Genomic DNA, 20,386 nt, shown 5'->3' on the forward strand with positions numbered 1-20,386 from the left:
CATGAAGGCAGGGTGTACATGGGGATGCTTATTTTTGTTTTTAAGTTATGTTGTTGAGAGGATATGAGAGTGATAAAGGGGAAGAACTTGAGAGAGGAACAAGGATATCATGTGAAGCAAAAACTGTAATCAGGATTGCATGAACCCTGTGCCTGATCAGCACAATTTCGCCATGACATCAAACCCACTATTTATGCAGTGTTTGTGTCTGGGTTACTTCCATGGGAGGGATTGTTTATGTTTTTCTTTGATGTAGATGAAGGAATACTAGCCATAGCCTTCTCAATATTGCCAAGGGAATACCTGGAGGGTGTCACTTAACAACATCATTTCTTCCTAACTCCTTAGTATAGTCAAGTGTTTGTTTCATGCATGGGAAATTCTGCCCAGTACAACTGAGAAAAATACTTTGTAGATAATAAAAGAAAATGTCTGCATGCAAACCCAGGGTACTTCCATATGAATACTTATGACCACCCATCATCATACCAAAATAAAGCTTGAAATTACTCAAGTCATAATGAAATCATGCTTACTAGCAAAGAAAAATGGATAAACACTATCATGACTAACAAAGTCATAATGTAAAATAATGAAGCAAATAAAAAGCAAGAAAACTTTTTAATGCCTAATTATCCTTTAGTCTGACTTCTATGCCACAATCTTCCGTAAATATTGTCAAAAAAAATTTAAAGCTATAAATTAAAATGTTCCTATTTTATTTTATGACAACTTTCAAAATGAGATATTTTTCCCTTGGCTGTTTTCTTCGCTCAAATTAAATCAATCACTGATCTTGAAGTCTAACATTTCTTTCTTCTATTGTCAAACAAACATTTTGATCCAATCAATCATATCCCTTCTAGCTTCTTCAATATAAGGTTTATCATCAGGTTTCATATCTTCTGGCTTCAGTTGTGCAAACCCATGAACTTGTCCAGGATAAACTTTAATTTTATATGGAACTTTACAATACTGTTTCAGCTTGTCCTCCAATAAGAAGATCTGTTAAAAAAAAACGAAACAATTTTTCCATTATATTATGAGTTTTTTTAAGTTTTCCAAATTTGCTCTTTCTCATAGAGAAAATGCCTCTTTGGGTGTAAGACTGAAACATTTTTTTAAAGTATGGGTAAGTCTAAGAACTTCAACAGTTGCAGCAAAGATGGTTTGGTAAATCTCATTGCCGTAAAGGAATAGGTGTGTTTCTGCTCAGACTCTCAGGCTTGTAACCTACACTTGAAGCTCTGATCTTGAGAGAACATATTCCATAAATCTTAATGACCATCAGTCCAAAACATTTTGATAGGTTTAGTAACAGATTTTAAGAAAACATGGAGGGCTTTTTTCTTTCAGTTTACTGAACAATAAAAAGACATTGCTCTTGCACAGTGTTTTGGTGATTGGTATACATACAATGTACTATGTATGTGTTTATGTGCCCATATACATCTGCTGGCACAGTTTGTGCTTATTTCCATTAGAAGTCAGAAAATAGAAGAATGAACACTTATTTTGCCCCACAAGCTTACTTCTACCCAGTTGTGCAGATTAGAGAGTATTGTAATTTATTTCATGGATTTTTTTGTTATTTTAGTTTGTTGTTTTTTATATGGAGCCCTTTATTTCAGTAAACTATGTATTTGAGGATTGGATTTTTTTTTTTTTAATGCAGGAATTTTTACTTATACAATCTGCACAGAAAGAAAGCTTCAGGAGAAAAGGTGTGGTTTCAATGTGTAACACAACAGAAAAAATGCATTTACCAAAACTGTGCCCCTGGGAGAAAGACTCGCCATAAAATAAGGACAGGGAGTGAAGGATTTGTTTTCCTCTGCAAAGGAGACACTTATGTGGTATAGATTAACATGCAGTTAGAAGTAAATATTGAATGACTTCTGCATTCCCAGAGCACACTATCAGTTCTCCAGTCAGACCCTACCCTAAAAAAACAAACTGTGCTAGAGGTGGTACGTTATCCTTGTCACTGAAGAAAAAGAATTTATGCACAGAAGAGGGCACCAGTTTCCTACCCATATATTTATCCAGTCTCTCATATATGCTTCCAGTAGGGGTTATATCAGAACATAGATGGCAAAACATTTGAGTCTGCAAGTTGTTGTCTCAGCGAAAATTCATGCCCACTCTTTTGACACAGTTAATTTTGTTTTCTTGTAGCAAAAGCAGTTAGTCATTGGTCCCCATTACTAGAAAGTTCAGTTACTAAACTGAAACTACTCTTTTTCTCCATTCAGTGTCCAAATTCAGTGGTTTAGCTACCTGATTTCTCACCCATAGCAGTAGTATGCAAGTTTTTGAGATGCTTGGCTTCTACCAAGTTGGATATCCCTGCCCAATTTCACATGCCTCTTATCTAGCCACTCAGAGACTGATGACTGTTCTTTACTGTATTTCTTACCTCATAAAAGAAGCTTTGAATAACCTAAATAAGATAGAAGGGAAGTTGAAATATAAACAGAACCATTCAACCTGTCTAATTTTTTGTGTATGAAAATGGTTTCTAACAAGGATTTCTGTGTAGGATAAATGAACTATGGAAAAAGAAATCTTTCCAGAACAACAACTTACCTGGTCCAAAGAAATAGTGTGGTCTTTCTCACCAAAAATGAAAAATGTGGGATTTAGTAAACTGTATCTTTCTTCAGAGTCTCTAACTATTCCTATAATGTTTTGAGAAACATTGAGTTGATTAGTGAGGTTAGCGTTCCTACGAGATAAATTACAAATTAAAAGAGAACGTTTCTATTTAAGTTTACTTATTAGGTACATTACTTAGATCAGGAGAGTGGGTACTTGGATGGAGAATAAGCATTTGGAAAGCATATTTCCCTGCCCTCCTAAAACAAGGAATGATTTTTTTTTTTGTTTACAGTATCCTTAATATTTTTATATCAATATAGCCTATTGCTGAAGTAACTATAATTAAAATCTGAAACTCACCTTTGAGTTGAGTATTTATAGAAATTGTTGCAAATGATAAGTACTATTACAAACTATGCATAGTCATGTGAACCCATATAAGTTTTCACGTGTGTTCTACACTACCATAGAGGGACACCCCAGCGGTTAATTGAGGATTTTTCAGCATCAAGTGATGTACTGCCATTCCACCCCAGGAAAACCCAACGATACCAATCTTCTTTGCACCGCATTGCTCCTTTAGATACTTCAAGACAACATCAGCTTCCCTAAGATATATAAAGAAAAGTAAACTAAGGAATCTATTGCAGAACCAATACTTGACAATTCAATGGTATACATACATGGTATTTTTTCTGTGTCTGCACCTTCAATAATTTAAAACAGAGATTTCTTTAAAAATCACATTTCAGGCTAGAGCAGTGGCTTCTACTATTAAATGAGAGTTAATATCTCTGGTCCTAGTTTAGGGAAGTACATGTGTAGGCACTTAAATACTTACTTGAATTGTCACCTGCTCCTTTGTTTTCAAAATTAGTAAATTTTTATTTGAATTACTTTGTCTAGGACAGGACAACTAAAGACAAGACATATCTGCAAGTAGAACAACATCTTGCATTATGGACTGTAGGAATAGATAAGCTTCACTGTACTATCTCTACCAAGTTCACTTATTTAGATAAAGATTTTTCCTATGTCATTCCTGTTACATGAGTTAATACTAAAATATCTTACAGAGCCCACATGCAAGAATATTAAGCTAAAGTAGCAATTACTCAAATTATGTTGTCAATAACTATGTTTAAATGTTTAAAAAAATAACTTTGGCATGAGGTGCAATGAAAAAAAACATGAAAAATATTTTTATTGTGGGTGTGAACAAGTAAATTTTTTTAGACTGCTGACTTCTGAGGTCTCAATTTTATTTCTTCATTACCTACAGTTTTAAATTAAGTTTAAATGCAGAGTTCATAAACTATTAACTAGATTTTTAAACATTCAGTAGAATTGTATGGTCATTCAGGTGTGGTTAGGCTGATCAAGAAAAACCCAGTATGAGAGTGACATGAGAGGACATTGTGCCCTAGGCCTGTGGCCGTGCTCTCTCAGATTTGGTTTGTTTGAAAGTCATGTGTATGTTTGGTTTCATGTTCTCTGAAACAGCAATAGATCTGAACTGGAATGTTCACCTACAAGTGATACCTCAGAAGAGAGCAAAGGCATGTCCTGAGAGCTTAATTTTTTAAGACACTGCTCACATATCTGCTCCTTTGTGGAGTAGGATTATTTATAGTTGTTAGTCATTTGTCTTTTCAAAAATTTGTTCACAGGCTCTGGAATTATAGGTCAAAAAGTGTGCTGAGAGACACTGAAGAGAGACTGTGGCTGTTGAATTTCTGGACAGAGTCAGAAGAATATTTGTGGCTTGCAGGATGGCAACTGAATAATAGGGTGTCATTGCTTCATTATCATCTGAATTATCATCATCATTTTGAGCTGTGGTGAGAGATGCTGAAGAAATAGCAATGCCTCCCATAATTCAGGGAAGCCCTGTTACAGGCATTATTAGGTTATACAGATAATGATCCCTCTATTTCACACTGAAAAAATAGTGCTGTTGATTGGATGTATCTTAGGTTTTGGACAGTCTAGCAAATTTTTATGTTGTAATGCCCAGAACAATCTCATCAGTACCTATCATAATCTGCAAGGCAGAAAGCAGGATGGGCATGTGACAATTGGCAGATAACATTTGCAGTTGTAGAAGAATTTTCCACTTTATCTTGAGGAACTGGGCACAGAATCAGCACTTGTGAGTGAGAGTGTTGGGTATTTCATAGCCTATGAAACACCGTGAGCCTGTGTGGCCAGTATAACATAGTCAGAAAAGGGCTCAGGAAAACAAGATAGGGACAATAAGCAGAGTGATAGACAGAGGAGATGATCCTTTTCAAATCCCATCCAAGACAGTGCCCAGGACCACAGAAGAATCACCCAGAATAAGAAACTGGTTGTGCAACCAGCTTGCCCTGCTGTGAGGTGCCACTTCTAACATTTCATATAGATTCTCCTTGTTTGCTCGATGCTTTTTAAAGTTCAAGTACAAATACATATCTTACCTGTCTGCTTTCATAGGATCATGATTTTTCATCCAGTCGGGAAAGTCAGCCCAATGATCAGTAGATTTCCAGGGTTCTGTCCCCTTGAAGAAGTCTGGGCAGATAGTTCTGTGTGAGATATGGAATTCAGTCAATTTTCATTGAATCTGTGGATGTCTAAATGTCTCCTAATATCTTCTAGTCCAGAGTACACATCTACATGATCATGTTTTACTCATCCTATTCTGGAAATCAACTAGTTAAAAGTTTGTCTTTGTATGGAAAACAAACAAACAAACAAACAAACAAAACCCTACAAATAAATGTCCATTGTTTCCTTAGACACAATACAAAAATAATGGGATTAAACAATCCTCCTGATACTATATAAACACATATATACCTCTTTACTGTTACAAGCTAAAGAAAATGTTAAAAAAAGTTTGGTTCTGCAAAGCTTATTCAACTTAAAATAGATACCACTGCTTCTCTTTAGATCACCCACACTGCTTCATAAACACAAACACAGGCACTTCAAAACTCCTTGTGCCTTTGTGCTCAGGTCAGGCCCATTTTTCCTGGGTCAGTTTTAGTAGCTTTGGTGGCTCCATGGATATATTGTGTCCATTTTCTCTTTTATTTGCTCAGACTGAAATGGTATGGTTGTCTTATGTGTATTGAAAACATTATATGCCATGCCTAGCTTTGGGCCTCGTGATCTATCAGTGCATTTAAGGGGAAGATAGGAAAGAAAATTGCTTACATATATCCATGAGCTGCCATCAAATCGACTATGTATCTAATATCTGGGAACCGCCATCCAAATACATCATGGACCACAATCACAGCTTTGTCCGTGGAAAAAGATGGTCTACAAACATATGCCTTAAGGTACTCAATTTGTACTTCATGTCCAAGGCACCCATAGTGAGATCTTTCTCCAGTATTATATAGAAAAGGATCGGCCATTTGAAAACCTAATAAAAAAAAAAAAATAAAAAGAGAAGAAGTAAAAGATAGCAAGAATATAAAAATAATTTGTTAACAAAAATAGTTATCAAATTACAAACAACCTGCATATGTAGGTCTTGACACTCATGTCACATTTGTTTTGCTGCCATGTGGTTCTGTCAGCACTGGTGTGAAGCACTATGGCTTCTGATGTCACTCTCTTCTGAGGCGTGGAGCCATAACGCATGTCTTCATGGGGAATCCTGAGTTGGTTTCTCTGAACAATTTGCAAGGAACACAGCACTCAATTGCTGCATTGAAGTGTAGTGTTCAGTGCTTCTCTCGGCGCTAGTGCCTGGTAGCCCATTTGTGCTTTCTGTAGCAGAATCGCAGCTCTTCTGAGAGCAGAAGTACTGGGCACATTTAATGAAGAACTGCAATATAAATTTATAAACTAGATTCCAATGTCATGTGCCCCTATGCCCTTGAAAGGGATTGCAAGAAAATGAGCTTATGTGCAAGCCTCATTCTGAATATTTGAGAGTATATGGTTCTCCAAAGGTAGTAATTAGAGATAATGAGCCAGTAGATGTGCTAGACAGATTAATGTCAAAAGCTGTTCTGACTCTCTGCGTCAGGAGCTTGGAATGGACTCTGTGCAAAAAGTAGATTATGATCCTGTAATTAAAAGTGGTGTTACAATGCATCTATACAAGGAATCCAATTAAGTCTGAAGGGACAGTGATAATAGTAGCATTTCCTAGTCATGTACTGACTTTGAAACTGTCCTTCGACATGCAGTACACAGGCACATACACTATGACTGTCTCCATCATTTCTACATCAAACTATTTTTTTAGTTTGCATTGTAACATGTACTTCATAAAATTATCTAATCTTCATGGAAGAGCAGGAAATTCTCATAAAAATACATGCCATCCTCAGCCCTCCATTAACTAGAGCAGCAGAGGGCTACATTTCACAGAGTAATGGGAAGTTTTGCCAAGGCAATATGGACACATTTGGAACCATGGTACAGACAGACTAAAGAATAGAGAGTTGATGCCACAAAGACACTGCTTGCTTATGCCCTACACAACACTTCCCAATTTGCATGATTCACTCTGGCTCAAGAAAATAATCAATATTTTATATGCATTTAGACTGCTTTATACCCAAGATAATCGACCTCCACAATGCATAGTGCAGACACTGTTCTTTTCCATCCTCTCCCAACCCTGGGGCTGCTGTCACCCAGATCTGGCAGGGCCAGTACTCAGTTTGAGCAAGTACACTCGATTACCACCATAACCCTGGCTGATAGTGGTGTAGACATACAGGAACTGCACAGACATAGCTTTACGGCTCTAATCAAGTTCATTCAGATAAATCCATGAGATGGATGATCTCTCATCATCAGTAATCCCCAGCGCTGATAACTGAGAATTGATTACGTGTGTTAATTTTCATCCCACCTTTCTCAACATCTGTCACGCTTGGTTCTAGGAAGCATGAAGTAGCCTGATCTTCAGGATTAAGACCTCCATTGTTTTGGCATTATATGAAAGTGGAAGGTGTGACACACATGAGAGGTTGCCTCCTAGTTTAAGCCCCCCATGCTTGAAATGCCTGAAAGTGCTTGAGAGAGGTCTGTTCATACAAAAATGCTTCCTACCTCTCTTTTTGATAACCTAAGATGAATTAGCTTGTTGAAGTAGAGGAGGCTGCCTGAAGAAACCACAGGCACTCATAAAGATAGCTGAGACTGCTGCCTTCTGAGATGGCAGTCACAGTCTTACTCCACTGTGGTATTTTGTTCAGAAAGGCACAACCTATGGTGCCCCCCTCAAGGAAGTGTTATTTAGGAGGAATTAACCTATGCAATAGTTGTGAACCAGCCTACTCCCTATCCATTGGTTGCTTCCCAGAAACCATTTCTTTGGCCTGTGCTGACTGAGACGCAGCCAGCTGGCTCCTTTCCAGGCACCAGGCAGTGGAGAACATTAATAAATAGTCAGCCACACCTGAACTGCTTAGAAGTTTGATGGGATCCTGTTCAGTCAGAAGCTTTATTTGCTCCTGCCTGCTTTGTCCCACGCAATGTGGTGTGGCAAAGCAACATGCCAGGATATTTCCTACTTTTCCAGTCTCACCTCATTCCCTCTTCCCACCAATTTCAGCCATTACACTTTTCCTTTTCCTGCTTTCCCCATGGCACAGTTCCAAGCAGGCAGCATCTCACCTTTATGTCCTGCTCCTCATCACTGTGCTGCCACACAAATGAGATGCAGGGCCTGGTGGGAACAGGGGGAAAAGTTACTGCTGCTAATGGGGAAAACCACAGATATTGATGAATCTTGTGTAATCCTACTGCTACTTAAGAGAAAGAGCAGTAAGATGCTTCTAAGAGCTTGTCCTTCCCTCCAGTGGTTGTGGTCTTCCTTGAGTGTCTTGATATCATTGTTTTAGTGCAAGTAACATAAAAACTGAGGAGAGTTATTTACGCAACTCAAAGATGGGTTCCACCAAAGGTGGTAGGATAGACCCGAACTATTGCATTTCTAGGAGCAACAAATCACACAGTTATATTCTGCTTAATTTTCATCAGGAAAAAACAAATCTCTGCTTGGAAAGTGAGGTTAAAAATATCTTTTAAAACTATGAGGTTAAACAGAGGCAAAGATCCTGCTAAGGACAATCTCCACTTCTCAGAAAGTGAGTATGAGCACGTGATCTCCAAGTGCCGTGCTTCTTGGCAGGACCTTGGACTACTAATGCCAAGATGTGACATCTCTGCCTTTTTCCTGGGTCAAGTGATAACATTTTAAGCTATAGCAGCATTTAATTTCAATGCTAAGGTCTCAGTAGAGCAATCCAGGAAAAGAATGGAAATTCATTATCATAACGGTGAAAAAAATTATTACGGTCCTTAAATATGAACTTGCTACTTGATGAACATAGAATTATCAGTGTCCTCAGAACTATTGCTGTACCACAGCTTGTAGCAAAGACTCAAAATGATATTTCATCTTTCCTAAAGTTGACAGCCTTTATCTTTATCTTATCTGCCCCTTGATACTTGTCTTTGTGCAATTTTTTACTGAAACCAAAATAATAGTCTCTTTAAAGGAGTAGGTTTTACTGATTGTCTCATGCCTTTTCAAAGAGCTATATCTATTTGCTTAGCAATTTCAGCTTTAACCTTTCAGCACAGGTAAAGTAGTTATCCTTTTCTGCTGTCAACTCAGTCTGCATGGACCAGTTTGCCCTCACATACCTGGAGTGCAGGATCCTGTTTCAGCCCAGCTCACTTCTTCTGCTTGGTGGGACACCAGCTAGATTTCTCTAAACAGAAGAAAATCAGTTCTTACTGACAGTTTTGCTCCTGGTGCTGCCCATCCAGTTTTCAGGTGCTCTTCAACTCTTCTGCAGATTTTGGGATTGGGAAGTGAGGAGGAGAGGCTTCACTCAAGAGTCATCCTGAACGGAAGGGGTGGGGACAGATCATGCAGAGAGGCAGTCTGCAGCAGGCTCCACATCAGTTGCCTTTACTCCACCTTTCGTTTATTTATTATCTAAGGAGCTTAGAATGAAGGATGCACCCAAACACTGTACTACACTATGATGTGTGTGATGCAGACATTCAAGACACTGCAGAGGCTTTAGACTTCAGTATTTATAACTGAGATATTTAGCATTAGTGGTGTGTTTGCTGATGCATTTTCTTGAACAATATTCGTATACTTCTTGACTATAATAAATGTCACTAATGAAATTTGAGGCAAATTAAGATGAGTCTGTCCTGGCAAACTTGCAGCTTGAAAATTTTACTAAGTCTCCTTAGCACACACATTAAACATATTACAACCACACCCATAAGTATTCTCAACAAGTTGAAAAGTGTCCCAGGTTATTTGTGATTAGACTTGCATTTGAAAGCAAGAAAGACTTGAGTCTGTGGTGGCTCACTGAAATTTTCCATTCCTATTTCCACAATGGCACTGTATGCAAGGAACATTAACTTAGCCCTCAGTCTGACACACACTCATTTTCTCTGTGTGTACACATGGTCTGGGTTTGTGTGCATGTTGGAGGGTGGGGAGTATGCAAACAAGAGAGACAAAAGAGCTCAAGGAAAATTATAATGTAATTTTGAGAAAAAGATCAGTAGAGAAATTTTTATTCTTGGTGTATATGACAAACAAGTTCCCCAGTCACCCAGTAGATGCTCAGGAGTACTCTGTGGGGTAGGGACCATAATCTGAGGACTATGTTAAGTAGGTGATAGATGGACTCAGTTCACCAAACTTCAGACATTTACAATGCTGATGTCTTCATGTCAGCCAGGTGTCTACACTCCCACAGTGCCATCAATATTTAGAGTATGATTCACACTCCATGGGTGTCTTTTTTTGAATGAAAATAAGTCGTACCCTAGATGACCCAATGAGTGTAATATGAATGCTGTGCTGAATGCACAATGAGTCCTGCCTCTCTGTGCTGTGGGAACTGTGCACAACCCAAAATTTAGGTTTGTCATGACCAGAAGGAGGGTGTTTGTCCTGTTACACACATCAGTAGATTTGCACATCAAGATTGTACAAGAAATCATTAAAAAGATTGCTTGTGTTGCAAGGGAGGGTGTGGGGAGACTTGACTGAAAAGATCTGGTTTGTACTTTGATATTAATAGCATCTTGCTTGACCTTGTGTAACCCCACTCAAGTGGGTCTTGTACTCAGATCCACAAGACTGAAGTATTGTCTTCCTACCTTTCCTCCACAGAACATGGATTCATCCAAGCTGCAGTCCCCTGGAACAGACTGGGCTAGCAGAAGTATATATCTGATCCCATATACATCTCATGACTGTAAACCCTGTCTTGGTGCCCAGCCTTGTGGGTGGTTAAGGTAAAAGGAGAACAAAGGACTCACTCTGCTCTAATGCAAACTTTTGCCTGCACACAGTGTTTATGTTTGACCTGCAAACTCTCTATAATTCAGATCTCCTATACTTGATGAGACTGTCTTTATCCCTGTAAGATACAATCACCTCTGTAATGGACTCGGGATTATGGAGATCATTGCATCCATGAACTTCCAACAGTCTCAAGGAACTTATACATTTAATTCTTTATGTCTGCTATGAACATTTCTATTTTTAGGGTTAAAAAAAAAGGAAAAACTAAAAAGGAAGAAGACAAATAAGAATTGGAGTGAGCGCAACAAATATACTTGTTCAAACACACAGTGCTGGCATTTCTCATACACCTGAGACACACAGCTGGTTTTTGGCTGGTGTGACTTCTTTTGCTCCTTAAGGCTTGCACCAATATTTCTCCAACTGCTCCTCCTGCTTTTATAGAAATGGGCATAGAATAAAGCCCAAAAGTTAATCATCACAACTGTTGGCTGCAATTTTAGTTGTATGTCACTGAAAGAAACAAGATCCTATGACATGCAAGCCTGCTGCCCTGAGGCAAAATAGAACGGTATTCTCTCCCAGATCACTACTGATATTTAAAAACCCAGAAAGGTAGGTACTCTGGTGGCATCTAGTGCAGAAGTGAAACACTCACATGGAGAAACCAATGAGCAGGCTTAAACATGCCCAATCTACAGTCACCCCATACAGTATTTGGAGTGCTGCTGGTAACAACAGACTCGCCAGAAAGTTGAAATCATTACAAATATTGTATTTATGTTGTGAAAACACCTGTTCAAAGCATCTCTGTTAAGTGACAGGATCGCAGGCTAGAAGCTGCAGACGAGACAGGAGGGACAGCAGGGCTCCCCTCTCCTCTTACACAGTGCCAGCCAGCAATAGCAGCCTTGTTAAGGGATTACCACTGCCAAGGTACCTTGTGAGGAACCAGTGGGGAAGCTCCTGGGAAGGTCCATAGTAGAGGCACAGTGGGATGGAATCAAAATGCAGCTCTGCAGAGCCAGCTGTAATGTCACTGGGAACTCTGTACCAAACATCTGCTTTCTTAGCAACAGGAATTCTTTGGGATTTGTATCTCTTCAAGAGGGGACCATAGCTATTCATTCTAATAAAACTTCACTGAAAAGACAGCCTTACTAGCGAGCTTGTAATTTGGAGCTTGATTTGGTGCTTTTTTCTTTCTGTATGTTAATCTGATTCCTTTCCCTCCATCCAGTAAAATGGTTCATATCTAAAGTTATCTACTGAGTCATCACTTGGAAGGAAAGAAATATATTTTAACAAATCTGATTTAATACTACAGGTTTTTGTCCTGGGTGTCCAGACAGTGTTTGAATAAAAACTCTTGGAAATCAGGCCAGCTCTTCTTATTGCAAATCAAGGCTTGGCAGGAGGTTTACATGTACAGATACTTTCTTTATCATCAGCAAGAACTTGTTGTACACTTAAAATTTTGTTCATTACCATTTACCTAGCATGGTACTCTGAATCTGGCAGCTGCCTTTGCCTGGAGCATTACAAAAATTCTCCAAGGAATTGTCTGATTTGGTTAGTAGTGAGCCATATTCCCACTCTTTCCCATGCTTTCCAATGTGTCTAAGAAGAAAGGCTCCTAAGTCTGTCCTCTGTGGGAGTGAATGACCTTATCTGCTTCATCATTGCATTGTTGGCAGGCATGACCATGTTCCCTACACTGATCAGAGAACCCGCTGCTCCTCACAGGGCACCAGGACCAGGGTGATTGCTGCTTCTTCACCATAAATCTTCACATCTCTCACCATGCTTCCACGCCCTTATAATTTTATTTGCTGCTAAAAAATAATAGGCTAAATCTGTCATCATCTCTCCCTTTGGCCATCTCCCCATTGCATCCACCCCTTCTTCCTCCTGTTTCACTCTGTTCCATTTATGTAAGTTATTTGAAGCCACTAGTTTCAATTGGTTTCTGGTTATCCCTTTTAATGTTCCAAGGTTTTTCTGGGGTAGGCTAGAGTCAGCTCTGAGAGCATGTAAGTACTTATCTAACTAAAATTGATATTATGACTTCCACCACAGAGGCAGAAGGATGATCTTCAAATTATAGTTTTCCATAGGTATGTTGCTAGTTTGCGATGTAGAACTGGTTGACCCAACAGCTTCTGTGTTTCTTACACCTATCCTGGATTAATTTTTACTTAAAAATAAATTGTGAATGTTTGTTTTCAAATTTTCTATTGTTCCTGAAAGAGCTTGTGGGATTTCAGAGGGTGTGCTTTGTGAACTTTATAGAAATTGGGTGGAGTACTTTAATTATGCCGAGTAATAACAGGAAATCTATTCTAATATTGTGCATGACATGCAAAGAGGGGTATTAAAATTACTTATCACTGTCCAGGTGTTTCTAGGTTATTCAGTAGCTCTTCACTTTATTAAGGAACACTTTCAATGGAATTTCAGTACAAGGCAAATTATTCCAAATTATATTAATGAATATTAATAACAGCATACAGGGGAAATACTACACTTTGGAAAAATGGCTGAAAAACAGGTACCTCAGATCAAAGGTGATATCTGTTTTTCACTGAACACCATAAATGCAGATACGAGCAAGTCAATACAATTAAGAGTACATGGATAATTGCATGGACTAAGGGCTGATTTCCTTCTCTAAGAAACTAAACATCTATTTTGCGCATAACTTAAGAATATTTATTGTCTTTTTCTAACTAGATATTTAGTCTTGTCTAAAACAACAAAAATTTGAAAACCAGTAATTACTAAAAAACACTTCTTTTTTTTTCAGTTATCCACTACAATATTAATATAATAGAATATAATAACTCAGAATATTACTTTCAATGATGAATTAATTCAATGTGTTTAGTCATTGAAACTGCATTTTGTATTTATATTTTTTAATTATTTATAATTTTTTATATATAAGATTTTTTCCTATAAAATGTTGATTTAAAAAGATATATGATTTTTTTTTCAGTTTTATTCCAGGGCATAGGTCCTTTTACATTTTTTTTTTTCTGTTTCTTTATTTGGTATGTGTTGTCTCATACAAAACTCATCTAATGCTTATTTTGTTTCAGAAAATTTCTGGGATTAATCAGCTGGAAGGGAATTATTTTTTTCCTTGTAATTGAGGTCATATTTGCACGGAGATGTAAATACTACTTCAGTCTTCAGTAAAAATAAGCTGTCCTGGACAAAAAGTACACACCTTGTGCCCACAGAATTTATTTTAATTTTCAGAGGAGGTAACTTTCATGTGTAGAAATCTGGCTTCTCCTCTGTAAACTCCCAGCATACACTTGAACAGTTTCATTTGGCTGAGATTTTCTAAGACATTCTTTCTAAAGCCAGGAGGACCCCAAAATTTCCACCAGCATATGATCCCCCACAGGTTATACATCTTTCAGATGAACCTTTAGTTGTTTTTTTCCTAACTACAGAAAGGGAAACAACATTCACTGAATATTGAACAAATCTGATGAAGATTTCTACACTAATCAGTGTTTTAAACTCCAAAACTTTAAACAGAGTGCCAGGAAAAAAACTTTTACCCATGTTTGCTTGACTTTAAAAGTCCTGTTTTGCAAATATGTCTGTGCATTAGTAATCTTGGAATGTATCCAGACAGCTTTGGACTGCATCCCAGAAAGTAATACAGACACCCAAGTGCAACATCAAAGCAACAGGTTTAAGGAAAGTATATAGAAGATCTTCTAATTATATAACAAGATAATTACCATACATAATTCAGAGCAATCAAGGGGCTTTATTAAATATGTTTGCAGAAAGCACCTGTCTCACCCTTTTTCTAAAATGAGATAATGAACTTTACCCTAGCAGAAAAAAAACAACATTTTGGTGTAATCCTGCAAATGGTTGAGACTGTGCTGGCACTATTCTAAGTCTGTGCCAGTTGAACAAAATGAGTTTCTAAGACTCTCTGAGCTGCTGTAAACATGTAATGGAGCATCTCAGAAGATAAAAGGGGTCCAGACAGAAAGGGAGCCAGCCCAGTGCAAGTAGAGGAAGGCACACAGGCAATGTGCATCACACGGGGAAGGAAGCTCTTGGGCCAGGTAGTGCAACTAGACTGCAGTCACTTCCCACCCTACCTGGTTCAGATGCTTGTGGCATCAAATATTATGGAGTGGAAGAGGTTCTCTTCCCCTGCTTACCTGGTCAGTTCAAACGTTTGCTAGCACTGTGTGTGCCAAAGCCAAGACTGAACTCCCAGGCTTGCTCTTCCACAGCTTGGTTGTGAACTAGCGAGTTTCAAACTGGATGCTACAGGAAGTAGAAAACACAAGCTTAAGCAGGAAATTCAAGGCCTGATCAGATTTGCTCTAAAAAGCTGATTTTAGCACTTCCAGACTTCACAATTTCTAGCATGCTGCTTCCTTCTGGTCTCAAAATTGTATCACAGTTTCCTGATAGACCCACAATGAGATTGCAGAGAGCTGAGGTGTTACAGGCCATGACACAAAACGTTTAGGCCCACCTTATTCAATCCTTTACAAGGTTCATCTCTAAGGTGCTTTGATTTTCCTTTTATTCCCTGGAAGCTGCAGAGATGATAACCTGTTTTTATTTGACAAGGCAGGTACTATAAGGCAGATTCCTTCCAAAGACCTGCCTTGAGCTGCAGTTTAGACCTCAGGACAAGCTCAAGTGATCACTACAGCCTGTTCTCCTGGTTCAGGGAGAAAAGCCAATCCAAATCCAAAGCCTCAAGCTGAAATCAAATCCCCAGTCACCTTCCTCTTCAAAGAGACCCAAAGTCTGCATAAAACTTATTAACTTCCCTAGAACTCCTGGTTTGTTTGTAAGTTTGCCTGGGGAGGTTGTTGGAATCCAAAATAAAAGCCTCTCTGAGCTCCTCAGAGAGAGAAAAGAATTAAAATATATTAAACCATAGATATAGAGTAAAAGTGTATGTTTTAGATTTAAGTAAGTAAAAATATATCTTAAGTGCCCTAAGAGTCTGTGTTAGCTAACGAAAAGCCTTATTACTCAGTTTAAAGTTCAGTGATACTATCCTTCACAGATTCAACTTGAACTGAACTTTAAACTGTGTGATAAGGCTTTTCACTAGCTAACACAAACTCTTAGGGCACTTAAGCTATATCTTTATCTACTTAAAACTAAAGCCTACAGTTTTACTCTATATCTATGGTTTAATATATTTTAATTCTTTCCTTTCTCTGAGGAGGTCAGAGAGGCTTTTATTTTGGATTCCAGCAGGAGGTGAGACCAATTTTTTTGAGTGAAATCACCACTTGCTTCTTCCAAGCTAGACTCCAGTGTGTTTCTTTTCCTTGTGCACAAACCTTTTAATAAGTCCAGATACATTAAATGAACAAGTTCTCCAGGGTGTGGATCACCTTCTGGCTTGTAATCTGGATAGAGAGGGAAGGAAAAAAGGGAAATTAGTTATCTCCTCTGAAGAAGGAATTCATAGCGTGTCTCTACCATCACATACTCTTTCTCATGAATGATAGACTGACATTCATGAGAAGCATTTGTCTCAATGTCCATAGAAAAGATAAAACAGATATAAAGCAGGTGGGAGTAATGTTGTGAGAGGAAGTCTTGGACAGGCCAGTTCTGAAAGGACTTTCTACCTAAGATATATGCTTTCAGTGTAGACCTGAAGATTTAACATAAATGTGCTGGGTCAAAGATCTGTGCTCAAGCTAGTGCTCCACCATGCTCATTTGAGCAGAAACTGCCATACTCACATGGCAGTTTCTTGACTTCTGTCTTCTCTAGAAGACTCTGCCTTGGTACAGCCACTTCTGTTTTTATGTGAGCCAGAAACAGAAACCTGATTCCTCTCACTACAGTCAAATACTATTGTACTGTGAGCTATTCAAACACTCCCTCTCTAGTTTTAGGCAGAAATTGCTGCCTGCAGAAATTTCTTCAAAAGTGTCCCCAAAACTGAACTTTGAATATGTGGATTTTTCTGATGATGCATATTTATCCTAAAATAATCACTAGGTCATTTCAATTTCTCTAGAGTTAAACCCCATGATTTAGCTGAGCCCAAATATTGCTGTATGTTATTCAACAATCTTGATAAGTTCTTTCCTGTGAGAAAGGACATAAATGCCAATATTTTCAAACTTAAACCTCTGAGAGCTAAATGAATTTCCAAGGACAATTACATATGTGAATTGAGAGCAAGTAGTAAGCATGGACTGACTCAGAAGCAATGAAACTACACACTCCAAAATGAACTTGTGAATTATGTAAACAGAAAATCAGAAATTAAACAACAGGCTCCTTCTTGGTGTGGTAATTAAGGCTCTTGATTACCATGCAAGATGCTGTTATAATTAAAGTTTGTTAAGAAGCCTATTTTTGTTTCCTGCTTTGATGGGATAAAAAGATTTTGTGAAGTTTGGGAAACAACTGGCTTCCCTAAATGCAGTCTAGATCTTGCACATTTCACCTGGGTACACTTCAAAGTAATCTTTGCTGTGTTTATATTCTTTCAGGCAGCCGAACTATTGGTAGTTGTGTTGATTACTCTTGGAAACCTCCCAGAGAATCTGCATACTTCTTTAAAAGCTTGTTAGGAATTCTTCTCTTTAGGTATGGTATCTTTTCAAGGAATTCTTCTTTCAATGTTCTCCCGACAGCAGCTGAAAATCAATAACTATAACCTCTTCATCACACTTGTAACTTCCTTTGCTCTTGTACTAAATGACTCTCCATTAAATGGCTCTCTGTTTATCTTAAATGCAAATTTTACAAAGAAGAAAACATGATTTTCTGATTTTTATTATGAAAACAAGAAATATATGGGGTTTTCCAGTTTGTTATCTCCAGATTTAAAAAACTCAAACATGACTAGGATGCTGAAGAAGAAGCAATGTTCAACTAAAGCTCAGAAGAGCCAAGCCAGTACAGGTCCCAGTCCTACAACACACAGCATTTGACCAAGGTCCCAGTGATTTGATTCCCTGGGCTCCAGGGGGAGCTTTGATTTGTTTGTGAGCACAGCACTAAATATATGTGGCAAATTTCTAAGTACAAGGGATCCAGGTGAGTGAGAACTTATAACTTTCAGCTTTCAGTTTTCATTAAAATATGGTCATATTAGTAGTAGGCAAAGAATCTTATTAAATATCTGTGATTACATATGGTACTAAACCATAGGACATTACTGATCTGCATGTTATAAATATGGGTTTTCAAAAACAAAAAGAGATTTTTAATGTCTTCCTTCTCATGGATCTTCAAGACACACACCTTTTCTTGGTTGCGATAGCTGCTCTGGAATTAATTCCACATACAAAATCTACATGCCAATCTGAAGCATGCAGCAGGTTTAAGAATATTTCAGATATAATCATTAAAGATGTGTTAACATAGCTAAATCAGAGTATTTAACATAAGTATACACTTTCAACCCCAAGTTTTGGACTGCAGTGAGAAAATCTGTCATAGAAAATCAAGCACAAGCACTTCTTGATGTACAGATTTCCAACTCACCTACATTCACAGATCCTTGTAGCTCAGATGAATTGGGGAGTTCTGGGTCACCTCTCTTGGCCTCTGGGACTTTCTTCTGTTATTGCAAGGTGCAGCCTGCTGGTGAGAACACATCGATTCACACAGGCATGCTGCCCCGTAGGGCTGGGCTGACATGCTGCTGGACTAGCTCCCATCCTTTATGTTCAGACTCACACAACTGACTCCTTGTATGAGTCCATTTGGTGTGTCAGTTCTGAAGTACTCCTGTATCCCTTCTTGCCCCCTATCCCCTTCCGGGTGGAGAGCTAAAGCATATCTCTTTCCTCTTGGCTTCAGACTGCTTGATACTGCAGACAGGACATTTCAGAAGTTAGCATTTTGCATAGAATTTCACAGATTTATACCAAAAAATCACTGAATGTTATTGCGGTGATTATATTCTATATATTAGTTGCTATATTCTATATATTAGTAAAGGCCTGTCTGCACAAACCAGTCTTTGAAATCAGTCGTGATATTAAAGGCTAAAGTCCTTGAAACCTTCCTGCAGAAGAGAGAGTAAAGCAAAACAATTTCCTTGTGTACAGGAGAAAAAATGTAAACCTGTGTGTATTAGCCAATAGTAACTTGTTTAGCCTGCGGACCCTGTAGAACCCTATAAAAGGTGTGCTAAAGATAGAAATAAACAGCGTTCACTTTTACTTCTGTGAAGAGTCGTGAAAAAGCTGGTGGTCGCTCAATATCTGGCGCTTCAAACAGGGACCCCCTGCGGGCAAGGGGCTTTGGAGCCGGCGGAGCGGATCTGGGCGCGGGAAGCCGCGGACGTAGATCGGTACTGGATAGGCAACATGAGCGCGGTGAGAGGCGGTGCGGTTAGACATGTAATTAGAATTCAGGTTGCTGAGGGAGACGGAGGTGCGGAGGAGTGAGTGAGGGGTCGCGACCCTCCCCCCGCCATGTGCCGCCAACACGGAAGTTGAATTTGCAGCGGCGAAAAAACTGCTTCTGAGTATTCTCGTTAAATGAGGCGAAGCAGCCAGGGAAAACGACCTGGATTAGCTCATTATATGGGTGAAAAATCACGGGCATTTTGCAGTGCCCCCACTGCTCTTTGCAGTTGAGAAATGGACGGATTTAAGGGCTCTGATGTGGGAAACGGCAATCACAGAAAAGAGCAAGGACACTGTGTCTGTCGGTTGAACTTGGCAGATTGTAATTAATACCTTAAAAAACAGAAAAGCGAGATATGCTGAGGCTGTGAGCCCCGTAATTCTATCTGCGTCACAGCAGCAGATGCCTTTACCTCCCACTGCTGGGCGAGCACTCCTATCTATGCTGCCCTTGGAGAGAGGGAGGGAGAGTCAGAGAGAAGAAAATAATGAGAAAGAAATTCCACAGCAAACGCTGAAACAACAAACAGAATCTGTTCAGCAATGGCAGGATGTGATATGTCGTGAACTATTTGCTTCACTTTTGGAGTCACTTTTAACACCACAATCTTTTTTAAGTTCCAACTTTACTACCCTGGAAGAAAAAAAGCCAGATATGGATTGGTTTTTACCCGAACCAGGGGGACATGGGGGAGCACTGAGGTGTGTACAGAGAACAAAGGCACCCCCAGGGCAGAGGAAGTGCAGAAAAAGTTCCAGGGCCACGCTGAACAATTACAGAAGCAGTTGAGCAGAAACAGGTGGCTCAGGCAGCTTCAAAGAGAGACAAAATAGCCAAAAAATCACGATCTATATGGTATCTAGTTCAAAATTCATCACTGTAATTAAAAGTTGATAAGCTGCAATGGTCACCGTTGTTACCACCTGGCTGTGAGAGACTTTTCGTGTAACATCGCCTGCTTTTGTAAAATCATGCCCTTTTTCCTCTATCTGCAAACAACGAGAGAGAAATTGAGAGAAAAAACTGTATGTGTTAACTTTGTGAGGTTTTTTTTCTTTCTCTCCGTTTTTCCTCTCTGTG

The 20,386-nt window shown here is 38.8% G+C and overlaps 1 protein-coding gene across 1 annotated transcript; it reads right to left on the bottom strand.

The window, feature by feature from the left end:
• Positions 1–713: 713 nt before the first annotated feature.
• LOC102102465 (carboxymethylenebutenolidase homolog) lies at positions 714–18,848 on the bottom strand. Its single transcript, XM_005531714.3, has 9 exons — positions 18,434–18,848; positions 16,261–16,329; positions 15,109–15,217; positions 9,268–9,335; positions 5,803–6,016; positions 5,061–5,168; positions 3,067–3,209; positions 2,590–2,681; positions 714–1,005 (listed from the first exon to the last, which is right to left on the bottom strand). The coding sequence occupies exons 5-9, from the start codon at positions 6,006–6,008 to the stop codon at positions 826–828; spliced, it is 729 nt and encodes a 242-aa protein (XP_005531771.1). The 5' UTR covers positions 6,009–6,016; positions 9,268–9,335; positions 15,109–15,217; positions 16,261–16,329; positions 18,434–18,848; the 3' UTR covers positions 714–825.
• Between the last annotated feature and the right edge of the window lie 1,538 nt (positions 18,849–20,386).

The sequence above is a fragment of the Pseudopodoces humilis genome, chromosome 1 (genome assembly GCF_049639895.1).
Source record: "Pseudopodoces humilis isolate 2021_Gansu_Grassland_sample_001 chromosome 1, ASM4963989v1, whole genome shotgun sequence".
Lineage (NCBI taxonomy): Eukaryota > Metazoa > Chordata > Aves > Passeriformes > Paridae > Pseudopodoces > Pseudopodoces humilis.

Coding starts and splice junctions, on each gene's coding strand:
- LOC102102465 (XM_005531714.3), bottom strand. CDS start 6,008: ATGGCCGATCCTTTTCTATATAATACTGGAGAAAGATCTCACTATGGG. Junction 5,169..5,802: donor ATGGCAGCTCATGGATATAT/GTAAGCAATTTT, acceptor TATCTCACACAG/AACTATCTGCCCAGACTTCT. Junction 1,006..2,589: donor ACACTATTTCTTTGGACCAG/GTAAGTTGTTGT, acceptor TTTTTTTAACAG/ATCTTCTTATTGGAGGACAA.